The sequence below is a fragment of the Saccopteryx bilineata genome, chromosome 4 (assembly GCF_036850765.1).
Source record: "Saccopteryx bilineata isolate mSacBil1 chromosome 4, mSacBil1_pri_phased_curated, whole genome shotgun sequence".
Classification (NCBI taxonomy): Eukaryota; Metazoa; Chordata; class Mammalia; order Chiroptera; family Emballonuridae; genus Saccopteryx; species Saccopteryx bilineata.
In genome coordinates, this window is record NC_089493.1 from 245,508,524 (window position 1) to 245,521,454 (window position 12,931).

Genomic DNA, 12,931 nt, shown 5'->3' on the forward strand with positions numbered 1-12,931 from the left:
TCTTCTTTAGGTTATTCTTTATGATATGTATATCACAGATATCTACATCAGTGCCCCTTTTTCTCTATGAGTTCGCTATCTCACTGGGAGCTGAGACTAAGACTATTATTTTGGGTTTATTATATTACTTCTAGTGTGTCACCTCAGATGGACTCTTGGGAAATGTGGTAATAAGATATGAGACCACATTTATTATCAGCATATACTTACTGCTTGTACTGTTCTAATTTACTTCTCTTAAAACCTTTAGTTTCTAAACTAATTTGATGATCTCATCTCATGATAGCTGCCTTTCTAGATTCCTACTTTTGATCTTTATATCTGAGATCTCAACACTTTTTTTTCTAGATATATAATTCTAATTACATGATAGCCTAGATAAGCATATAACTTAACTGCTCTGATAAATATCATTGCATGTTATACTTTACAGAATGCCTTACCCAATTCAAACTGAGATTTTATGTTATGGCATTGCCTTGGGAAGCGATAAAGAATGGGACTTTTTGTTCAGTATCTACAATAATAACACAGAGGAAGAAGAAAGGATTCAACTTATTCTTGCAATGAGCTGCAGTAAAGACCCATGGATACTTAACAGGTGATTATGATCAACTTACCTTCAAAGTTCCTGGTGGAAGAATGCAATTAATAAACCGAAGGGAGAAAAATAGAACTGTGCTGAGATAAGAATGAATAAATATTTGTGCATCATTAACTTAGAATCATATGGGATTTTGATTTCATTTATTTAATTTAACCTTTTATGTTTGAAAAGTTTTACATAATTATTTTCTGAAAATGCATTTTGCAGATATATGGAATATGCCATCACTACATCTCCATTCAATTTTAATGATACAAATATAATTGAAGTTGTGGCGGCATCTGAAGTTGGCCGGTATGTCGCAAAAGACTTCTTAGTCAACAACTGGCAAGCTGTGAGTGAGAGGTAAGCAGGAGATAGGAGACCACTCCTTCATGCAGGGCATTAGGTTGGCACTGCATGCACAGCGTGCATCTGGCTAGGTCACAGAAGTGCTTTGTACTGACTAAAAAAGTGATGGCTTTTCCTGCATGCAGTCTCAGCACAAACTGGCTATGTTATAGAAGAGAAAGTCACTTATCCTTAGTTTCAACTTTCTGTGTGAAAATGGATTTGCATGAGATGGTTTTATACCACAATCTCCCCATGGTGCCCACGAACAAGTTTGAAACACGGATTAGAGCAAGTCATGTTTTTTGGGGGTATACACATACATCACCCATTCATTTATTTTGTGAACTACATCACTGTATCTTTAGGAAACAACACAACTTATTACATCAGCCTGGATGTTATTCATGTGTTTTGTCAGATTCCCTTTATGTATCTCAATTCCATATTCTTGAACTTTTTTATATCTCTCATCATTTAAAATTAATCTGCTTGCTTCCTAGCCCATCTGTTGAGTAAAATATACACTGACATACAAATATCACACAGCATACATGCCTAATGGTCACATACTGCAGAGTTAGCAGATAAAAAGTAGCTAACAGTTTAAGTCCAAAAACCTGTAAAGTTGGAAGATACCTTTTATAAATAAGTTCTTTTGAAACAGAAAGTATATTTGAATAAAAATCTTAAAGAATATAAATATGGTTTTCTCTCTCTCTCTCTCTCTTTTTTTTTTTTTTTTTGTATTTTTCTGAAGTTGGAAACGGGGAGGCAGTCAGACAGACTCCCGCATGTGCCCGACCGGGATCCACCCGGCATGCCCACCAGGGGGCGATGCTCTGCCCATCTGGGCGTCGCTCTGTTGCAACCAGAGCCATTCTAGTGCCTGAGGCAGAGGCCATAGAGCCATCCTCAGTGCCCAGGCCAACTTTGCTCCAGTGGAGCCTTGGCTGCGGGAGGGGAAGAGAGAGACAGAGAGGAAGGAGAGGGAGAGGGGTGGAGAAGCAGATGAGCGCTTCTCCTGTGTGCCCCAGCTGGGAATCGAACCTGGGACTCCTGCATGCCAGGCCAATGCTCTACCACTGAGCCAACTGGCCAGGGCCTGAATATGGCTCTCTTAAAGTGCAAAATAATGGAATAGGGTAGGTTTTTGTTTGTTTGTTCTTTTTGTGTACATTTATTGAACACCTTTACAACACCAAAAGAAAACGTAACTTTAAATCTGAAATTAAAAACATGTAGACAAAAGCTTATTTGTATAGTACCATGTACTGGCTTATCAGTGGACTACACATAGCCTCCTCACGTATTGAGAAAATTGTCTTTATCTCCCATTTTCAATTATTTATTATTTTAGGTTCATTGCTTCAGAGAGCCTTATGAATTCCTTAAATTTCCTGGGATCCCTAAGACCTTGGGGGTAAATGGTGTTTCCATTTTTGCTTAAATCATTAAAGATAATACCCTCCTCCCTAGGTCTGATTTCTCACTGGGAATTTGGGACCATTTCTATAGGTCCCCTTGTTAAGTGAGGTTTCAGAGATGCCAACCTTTTAGGGTTGTCTGTTAGTTTTTGACCTCTCTCCCTGGAGCTTGTAACAACACTTCATCTCCATGCTCACTCTAGGTATGAAATGCCTGGCTTTGCCAGGTCTTTGAAGCTATCTGCCTTCTTGCTGCTAGGGTCATATTACCCAAGGTCATTCGCTACAGCTACAGTCCCTGACTGTCTTCTTTCAGAACTTCCTGCTGAACAACCTAGTAGTGATTTTGGAATTAAAATGTTGAGAGAACAGGTTCTTTAAGAACTATGTCATAATTTGCCTGAGGACCTTGTGATCACCATAGGCTATCACATCTCCATTTCCTCGAAGCCCTGCTGGACCCTGAATAAGGCATAGGTTCACAGTTATGTCCAGGCTTAGTATTTACTAGTGCCTGGCACTGGGTGTGTACTTGTGTTAAGGATTATTACGTGTTGTTGTTATGGTTCAAGGTGGCATGGTGCCTGTCAACCACAGGCCCTATTCGCTCTAAGCGTAAACCAGACACTTTCTTTTTTTTTTTTTTTTGTATTTTTCTGAAGCTGTAAACGGGAAGAGACAGTCAGACAGACTCCCGCATGCGCCCGACCGGGATCCACCTGGCACGCCCACCGGGGCAACGCTCTGCCCACTAGGGGAGGGGGCGATGCTCTGCCCCTCTGGGGCGTCGCTCTGCCGCGACCATAGCCACTGTAGCGCCTGGGGCAGAGGCCAAGGAGCCATCCCCAGCGCCCGGGCCATCTTTGCTCCAATGGAGCCTTGGCTGCGGGAGGGGAAGAGAGAGACAGAGAGGAAGGAGAGGGGGTGGTGGAGAAGCAAATGGGCACTTCTCCTATGTGCCCTGGCCGGGAATCGAACCCGGGTCCCCCGCATGCCAGGCCGACGCTCTACCGCTGAGCCAACCGGCCAGGGCCAACCAGACACTTTCTAATGGGGCAGAAATTTGGAATCACCCGGAGTGGCTAGGTCACCAGAGACTACCAAGCGCACCTAACCCTTCAAATTCAGACTCTGCCCAACTAGGGCTGGAAATCTGTACCTCTCACTAGCTCCCTGGGTGACTCTGGCACAGTGCAACATGGAACCAGTTGACACTAGATTTAAAAACTTATCTAAGGTTGCATTGCGCAACATGATAATCACTAGCTAACATATGGATATTCACATTTAAATTAAAGTTAAATAAAACTTAAAATTCAGTTCCTTCCTTGCACTCGCCCTGTTTTAAGTGTTCGAGGTGGCCGGAAGCTATATTACAGCCAGTCCAGGTATCAAACATTCCCATCATTGCAGGAAGTTCAATGGGGTGGCACTGCCTCAGGGTAAACCAGCCCTTGGTTCAGTTTGTCCTCTTTTCTTATACCATACATAGCGCAGGAGCCCCCAAATGGCTTTGAGCAAGCCCTGGGAAAGATTGCTCTTCATTTAAGGGACTTCAAGTGTGTTTTAATTTTTATTTCTTAGAACATTTTTTTTTCTGCATTTACAGAACAGGGACATGTTGGTAGCACTTTCTGAAATACCCATTGCCTGGCAATTTATTTAAATGATCTATATTACTGTATTAAATAAGAGTAGAGAAGGAAATTTTAAAAATCTGAATGGATCTTATCCTTACCCCAGGAAGTTCTTAAAATGATAAATACATGAACTTTTAACCATGGCTTGAGTATTTCTCTTTTATAGACAAAATGCTATGCTCATAAAATAGATGCCTATTCTGTTTATGGTAAATTCATCTCAGTTCACTCCTTTTGCACATTAATGTCTGGTTCAAAAAGTCTTTTAGATTCAAATAAACGTGTTTTCTCCATTTAATACATTTATTTTTAGAGTTCCATTTATATTCACCAGCCCTGGCCTAGCACCCAGTTGGTAGAGTATCGTCTGATACACCAATGTTGTGGGTTTAATCCCTGGGAAATATTTATGGTTAGAAGGAAATATATAACAATTTAAAATTAATAATTAAAATATGATATACAGTAAAATGGCATAGGAATGTTTACTTTTTTCTACATAAGAATATTTATCATTTATTAAAGTTATATTTAACATGAATATATACATGTCACTTGTCTTCATAAAATGATAAAGGTGGTATAAAAATATAAGTAAACGAATTCTATGACAAATTGTTTTATATTAATAATGTGGAAAGGATTTATTCTGAATTTGCTAAAATGTCACTGATCACTTGCAAGTTGGTACTGAAATTAGTGTTTCTCCAGTATATTTCACTAAGCATTATACATGAAAGATGTTGATAAGCCTTCTGTTAACAAGGAAGACAATAGCCCCCAAAAACATCTGTTTTAACCTCCGCTTTTGTAAATTCACAGTATATGTTAGCATCTTAATGGCTCCAAGAAGCCCTGTGGAAGGTAATTAGAGTTTTTCATATATTTCGCCTAGCATCTTACATCTGTAATCCTGCTACACACTATATGTGCTAATGTATACAAGGTGTCATTTTGCTGGTAGATCTGTTGTATCAGGAGAAAGATGAGAAAGTAAATACTCCACCCGCTCATTTAGAACTGGAACTGGAACATCTATTTACTGTTTGCCTATAAACATTTCGGCCTTAGTTTCCTCTTCTATAAAATGAAAGACATGTATTTGATTAATTCTAAGATTCTTTTTTTTTTTTTTTTCTTTCCATTTTTCTGAAGCTGGAAACAGGGAGAGACAGTCAGACAGACTCCCGCATGCGCCCGACTGGGATCCACCCGGCACGCCCACCAAGGGCTATGCTCTGCCCACCAGGGGGCGATGCTCTGCCCCTCCTGGGCGTCTCCATGTTGCGTCCAGAGCCACTCTAGCGCCTGAGGCAGAGGCCACAGAGCCATTCCCAGTGCCCGGGCCATCTTTGCTCCAATGGAGCCCCGGCTGTGGGAGGAGAAGAGAGAGACAGAGAGGAAAGCGCGGTGGAGGGGTGGAGAAGCAAATGGGCGCTTCTCCTGTGTGCCCTGGCCGGGAATCAAACCCGGGTCCTCCGCAAGCTAGGCCGACGAATTCTAAGATTCTTTGTAGTAATAAAATGTCTTGGTTTTTTCTATGCCAAGGCACAGTTTAAGCTGTTGCTGCGGATATAAAGTGATTAGAATGTGGAGATGGAGTTGGAGAGGGCTTTGGAGGTTCAAAGGGAAGAAAGGGAATTGAGTGAGATTTAAACAGGCAGAGTTGGAAAAAGTCACCTTCCACACGGAAGAACTGAAAGACGGACTTGGCACTGCTCACGATCACTGGCTGGAGCGTAGGGCACTGCGGAAGAGGACACAGGGCTAGTCAATGCGGAGTTGAGCACACTGCCAGTAGCAGTTAGGAACATCTGCTCCCTCGGCCAGGCCCAGGGTTCTTCTCAGGAGGCCTCATCTGAAAATATACTTTGGAATATTTGAGGAAAATAGCTTCAGTCTGGTCCTGTCCCTCACTCTCACATGCAGGCACTATACTGGTTGCTGAGGGGTAATTACTTGATGGACCCAAAATGCTCCTTTGAACACTGGTCTAAATAAAAGAATCTCTACTGACCATGAAGACATCTTTCAGGTTACAGGAAAATCAGTATGTAAATGCAGGTGTAAATAGATTCTATGGAAGAATGTGCGACAAGAGATGAAACAATAGGATTTCTGTGGCTTTTATTGTATGTGGTAGAAATTATTTTGTGCCCTTATCATCCTTGTTAAGTTGCTTTTGGCTTTCTTAAAACAATGTGGATTTCACAGCTTCCAGGAAAACCCTAGCTTTATTTGACTATAGAACACAGGGTATGTATAATCAGTTTCAAACTCAGCTGGTCCAAAAGGAATCTTACCCTTTTCTTTACCGAACACCTGATTTCTCCTCCAAATATTGTTATATTGCCTGAAGTCTGGAACTTGAAACCTGTACATATTTTCACTTCTATTCTGTTGTTTCTTTATGATGGAGAATGCAGAGTTGAAAGGGTTAAATAGGAGGAAGCACAAGGGAAATGAGTTGAGATGTTGGAGTAGAACCTTTCCCATGGCCTGTCACTGGATCGGGCTGGATGCCTTGGTGCCCCCATGCTTGCCTAGTGGCCATGCCTGCTACAGGAAGTCAGATGTGACAGGGGGAAGGGAATTGTGGGAAAGAAGAGAGGTAGAAAGCAAGCAAGACTAGAGGACCAAATCACTGTCTAGCTTTGAATGTTATCAATATTTCTAAAAAGGTAATTATGCAGATACCCACTGGCTCTTGTCTTTATCTTAATTAGAATGTATTTGACTACTAGAAAGATGAACTATTTGTAAAGTAAACATTTTTCTTCAATAATATTTCTAAGAGATTGCTCTCCCAACAAGAGTGACAAATCCTCTGTCTTGAAAATATCTCCTCTTGAATGAAGTTGCAAGAACAAGAAGGAATGATGAGTGCCAGGTGTTCTGATAGGTGCCTCAACATGCATTATCTCAGTTACTCTCCAAAACAATGCTTCTAACTATGTATTAGTCCCCATCTTTACAGTTTATAAGTTGCCCAAGGTAACTTCAAGTTATCCCCTGCTTGTTGGGATAAGTTTCTCCTGGATCTGATAGAAAAATCACACATTTAGTACCCTAAGTAGTTTTCCAGTTTTTTTAAAAAGGTTGGATTTTGGTTTCTTTGCAAATTTTGCCAAGTTTATTGAGTCATCTCACAGGCTTTTTAATACCGGGCCAATAAAAATGAAGAACTAAGAAATATTTCCTCTTTCCCCATAGAAACAAGTTTGCGTGTCTGAATTACATGCAGACTGTCTTTTTCCCTCCATGGTTTATGTTATAGCTGGGAACTTAAAAAGAACAAAAGCACTGTTTTCTCTCATCCTTGTTTGTGTTTTATGTCAACATAAACTCTTGAAATTTTCAATTTCAGGTATACATTTTGAAATAAATCAATTGTGTATATTAACTGTCAAGGCAGTTCAACCATTTCTTGTTCAGTCCATATTAACCCTATTTTAATTTTCTTTCTTTTTTTAATGCACTCAAAACTGTTTATTTTTTAAGTACGACACCACTTTGGGCAGGTATGTATCTGCTCTTTATAGCAACATTTCATGGCTTTTTAAAAGATGATTCTTGTTGGATATTCAAGGACACTAAACTAAGGAAGACATTTCAATGACCATGCTTATTCGAGGGAACATAAGTGGGTTAGAGCCAGGCACTTAACCTTGAGTGATCACCAACATTTGCAGAGTCTCAGATGATATGGATCCTCTCTCTGAAAAGCTTATACAAATACAAAATTTTAAATGAGCTTTTAGGGTATTTTAGAGTTTCTGAAATTGTTCCCACATTAACTACTGTTAAGAGGCCGAATTTACATTATTAGCTTACTTCTTTACACATTTTCTTAATTTGAGGTATGTGACATCTGTTCTAACCACCTCATTTAAAAAGATAAAAATGTTGTCATTGATATTGTTTTTAAGAGGAGCTTTTTACATTTGAGTAAGTTAAAAACTGTTACACAAATCATTATTTAACTATAAATATTTTTTAGTGCTAGTAGAATTTTTTACATAATAGATTTTCCATCAAAAAATGAAGGTAAACTAGTTCATATATATTTTCTGTTAGATTTGGGAGATAGAAATTAGAAGGGGCTATATATTTAGCATTTATCTGACAAATAAAATATAACTTTCTCTTGCAAAACATTTCCCAACCCTGATTAGCATCTTGTTGCTTTCTAGGTATGGAATACAATCATTGGTTACTCTGATGTATATAATAGGGAGAACCATCAGCACAGATTTACAGATCACGGAGGTAAGTACTTTAGATAATGTGAATTATAACAATAATTTGGAAGCCACTTTTTTATGTCACTTGGAGTTGCTAAAATTAAAAATAATATGCTTGTCTGAATGATTACACTCTATACTCCCACTGGTGCTATTATAAGTGTGCATGAAGTGTGTTCTAATTCTATCTTGCTTCTGAGGGTTGGACATCCTTCTTTCTCACCTGAATTACTGCAGTAGACTGGCCCAGGCTTCCTACCCAGACTGGTCTTGCCTCCATCTGTTCCTCACATTGCTGCAGCCATTGCCCTGCTCCCAAGGCTTCAGTAGCTCATCATTTTAGGAAATTGTAAACTTTTTTTTTTTTTTTTAGCACACAAAGCCCTTAATAAGCTGACCCCTGCCTTACTCTCTAGGTTCATTTTTACCCAACTCACTACTGAGTATCAGAAAGCAAGAGAGACAGACACCTCCAAACACTTCTCCTCTAGCTGTATTCTGTCACCTACAGATTTTCTGAAATTATTGTGTGTTGTTTCACATTTTCTAGATGTCAGAAACACTCTGCCTTCTGCCTGGGGTGCCGTCCCCAGCCCTGTTCTTGACTGGATAATTCCTAATTATCCTTTAAGACCCTGTTTCAAACATCTTATTCTAAGAATTTTTTTTGTTATGTTTTTGTTTTTGTTTTTGTTTTTTTACAGAGACAGAGAAAGAGTCAGAGAGAGGGATAGATAGGGACAGACAGGAACAGAGAGAGATAAGAAGCATCAATCATCAGTTTTTCATTGCAACACCCTAGTTGTTCATTGATTGCTCTCTCATATGTGCCTAGAACGTGGGGCTACAGCAGGCTGAGTAACCCCTTGCTTGAGCCAGTGATCTTGGGTCCAAGCTAGTGAGCTTCGCTCAAACCAGATGAGCCCACGCTCAAGCCGGCAACCTCGGGGTCTTGAACCTGGATCCTCTGCATCCCGGTCCGACGCTCTATCCACTGTGCCACCACCTGGTCAGACTCTAAGAAATTTTTATAAACTGATTTATACCCTTTCCTCCTCCATATTCCCAAGTCATTCTGTCAATATCTTTATCATAGCACTTACCACATTATATTGTAATTAGAGTATAAAAACAGTATGTCTGTTCCATGAGGCTAAAATGAGCTTCTTCAGGACTGAACCCATATTTTAATTATATTTATATTCTAGAGCCTAATACGGGGCTTGCTGTTTCTAGTCTCTTCTTTCCTCTGGGCTGAATTTCTCCTTAGGCTGGCTTCCTCTACAGGGAAGCAAGCGTAGCTCTAGGCTTACATGATCCTTAGCATCCTCAGGTGTAAAAGAAGAAAAAGAAATCCTTTCTCACCCAGTTTCAAGTTCCAGCCCTGAATGAAAGACTCAGGTTGGGCCTACTTTGGTCATAATCACCGTGTCTGGGGGAATGAAATATTCTAATTGTCCTGGCCTGGGTCATGTGCCTACAATTGGAAGCAGCCCTTCCCAAACCATAAACACTAGGATGGGGGTGGGGGTGGGGATTTGTTCTGTAAAAAAAAAGGGTATCCTATAACCACAAGGTAAACTGAGGGATAAAAGCAAATGTCTACAAAACTACGCATGCGCAAAGCAAAACAAAAGTAAAATATACATACAATCTCTGTACACACAGTAGCTTTGGTAAAATTAGGATGATTTATACTACCAAAGGTTGGCAAAGATGTAAAGTGACTTACCCTACTGGTAGGAATAAAACATGGTATAACCACTATAGAAAACAGGCAGTATTTTTAAAGGTAAATTAGATACATGTGACCCAACAGTTCCACTTTTGTGTTTTTGCTCAAGAGAAATGGAAACCTCTGTGCATACAAAGACTTGTACATGAATGTCCATATCAGCTTTATTGACATTAGCCAAAAACTGGAAACCATACAAATGTTCATCAATAGGTGAATAGATAAAGAAAATGTAATATGTTCACACAATGAGATACTGCCCCACAATAATAATATTAATAAAAGGAACAAATTTGTATAGCAATGTGGATTATTATGCTGAATAAAAGCAACCAGACACTTTCTAGGAAAAGCAAACTGAGCTATAATAACAAAAGGTAGCTCAGTGGTTGCCTGGGACTGAGGGAGGGGTAGACTAGAAGGGCACAAAGATACTCTGTGGATGATGGAAATGGACTCTCACTGGATCGTGGCTATGGTTCCACAGGTGTATACAAAGATCAAAGCTCAACTTGTACGTTCTAAGTAGATACAGTTTATTGTATATCAATTTTACCTCAGTAATGTTGATGACAAATTTTTTAAAAATACATGAGTATAAATTAGCCATGGGCTAGAACTATATTAATAAAAATAGAAAATAGAAAAGGCTTTTGTAAATAAGAAAGGAAAATCAACTTTCCTGCCCTGCCAAGTAAATAAATAAATGCAAAGGCCTGAAATTTGATCCTGAGCAAGAAAAAGAGAAGCAATCAGTTATGTAGTTGTTATAACGAGAGAGAGGGAGAACTGTTAATTCCTGAAGGAATAAGCTTTGTTTCCGTTTGGCTGGTCAAGAAGCTGAGCTGTCAGACCTGATTTATCAGGGATTCCCTGGAGGAGAGAGGGAAGGGCACACCCAGAAATACTGGAAGGGAAGCGCCCACATTCAAGACTGAGTTTGTGTGTATCTCCTAAAGTGCACCCATTTATTTTTGTCTCTCCAGCACCCAGTAAAGTTTTGTTGTTGTTTAATGAATGAGAGAAGGTTGTATAAATTTAGCAGTCCTCAAAGTTCCAAAACTGTATAGTCACTGGTAGTCAGTTTTTTTAATGCAAAAGTGGATGTTTAGCAGTGATTAATTTTTTGCAATTTTGAAACAAGTTAGCTATTATGAATATCCTTGTCAAAAGCCCATCATGCCCAACAGTCCTACTATAATGTATTAATTCACATGATAATATTGAAAATAATTGCTAAAAAGAGGATGAAAAGAAAGTCCCATGAGTCCCTTCTCCTCTTATACCTCTCTATACCCTCTTGTGCTCCTTTTGCTCTATCCCTTATACTCTGCCCTGCTGGAGTCTGGCCTCTCCCATGTTCTCAAGCACGCATGAAACCCTGCCTACAATGCCACGGACCCTCACTCCCCTCCCACCCGCTGCAGGTGCACAATCAGATGTGGCTGTGGGTAGGCATGTGGCTCTCACTGCCTGGCAGGTGTGGGAGAGGGTGGGAGGTTTGTTTTTGGTTCTTTAACCTATTTTTCCCTAGAACTTTCCTTTTCTTTTACATTGTAATGTCTTGGTAGCCCTATTACTACTCAATCTCAAGTGCATTGTGGTTTAAGTGACATTTTGTGAGCTGGCATGGGTATACTGCCATCACACATGTTCTGAGTTCTAATTCATTGATGGAGAAATAGATTTGGGATATAACCAATGAGTCAATTGGGGTCTGGTTTGTACATAATATTGCTATGTTCCTGTAACCGAATGCTTGATTTGATTCAATGAAGGAATTTTAGGCAATGAACAAATCCACTATCTAAATATTCTTAAATGAAGGATAACATTTGTAAATACACAGATGTTGTGTGCCAGTTTTGAAAGTTGCAAAGTTTCTTTTTGAGGTAAGAAAAGATCTCACTGTATCTCTGTCCACAAATCTTACCTCATACCCAGTACTCATTCAGTAAATGTTTACTGAGCACCTATGCTAGGTGCTCGGGGAATAGAGCAGTGAATGAAATAGATGAAGTTCCCACTTTAGGGAGCTTCCAGTCTACATCTGACCCTTCAGAGTAGGTGGTCCTGACACATTTCTACCTGTTCCAACTCTCAAGGGCTCTCTGCAAAAGCATGTTGCAGCTCCGCATGAACTCTGTCTGCTTTTGTCTAAATAAGAAGTGATAGTGCCCTGACCATCTCTTTGTCCTTTCAGCTGCAGCAGTTTTTCAGTCCCATGTTGGAGGAGCACCAGAGGCTCACAGTTCATGCCAAATTACAGACAATAAAGAACGAAAATCTGAAAAACAAACACCGAAGTGCCAGGATAGCTGCATGGCTACGGAAAAACACCTAATTCAGTGGCCACCTTTGGCATTCCCCTTGAGTATTATAATGCAGTTTGCCAACAATTTTGTCTTCCCATACTCTGTGAATCTAGAAAAACACGTTTTGTTATTTGCATTTCAGTCACATTCACGACTCAGGGTCCTATTCCTGCCGTGGTATGTCATTGGCTCTGAGGCTCAGTGATGGCTAAGGATTTTGCCAACACTGCTGTGCTTCTGGGGAAGATTTCACTTCCAGTTGGGCTACAGAGCCACAGGATTTACTTTAAATGCCCTGTAAAAACAAATTTACCTTAGAAAGTCTTGCTTATTCTGTTGTGAAGGCCAGTGGAACATTAAATCATCAGCTAAATGAGCACATTCTTTTCCAAGGGTAATACAGATTTACAACACTCTTGGGTTTATTTAATACAATATTTAAAAGAATAATGAGCAAATAACAACAGTGTAAAGAAATAGAAACCAAAAGAATAATACTCCGTAGAAATCAGAGAAGCTGAAGAAAAGCAAGTTCACAAAGAAGGAACGTACCATTTTGTCAGCTATGTGAAGTGCCCTAAAGGCGGAATCGTGTCTTCTGCCCCCTTCTCTCACCACAGAGTGCCTAAGACT

The 12,931-nt window shown here is 39.8% G+C and overlaps 1 protein-coding gene across 1 annotated transcript in view; it reads left to right on the forward strand.

The window, feature by feature from the left end:
- Positions 1–12,476, forward strand: part of LVRN (laeverin) — a 59,334-nt gene extending 46,858 nt beyond the window's left edge. The window contains exons 17-20 of the mRNA XM_066274116.1: positions 434–601; positions 815–952; positions 8,198–8,273; positions 12,187–12,476. Of these exons, the coding sequence (XP_066130213.1) occupies positions 434–601; positions 815–952; positions 8,198–8,273; positions 12,187–12,327 (523 nt within the window). The 3' untranslated portion in view covers positions 12,328–12,476. The remainder of the gene's footprint in view (positions 1–433; positions 602–814; positions 953–8,197; positions 8,274–12,186) is intronic.
- The last annotated feature ends 455 nt before the right edge of the window (positions 12,477–12,931 follow it).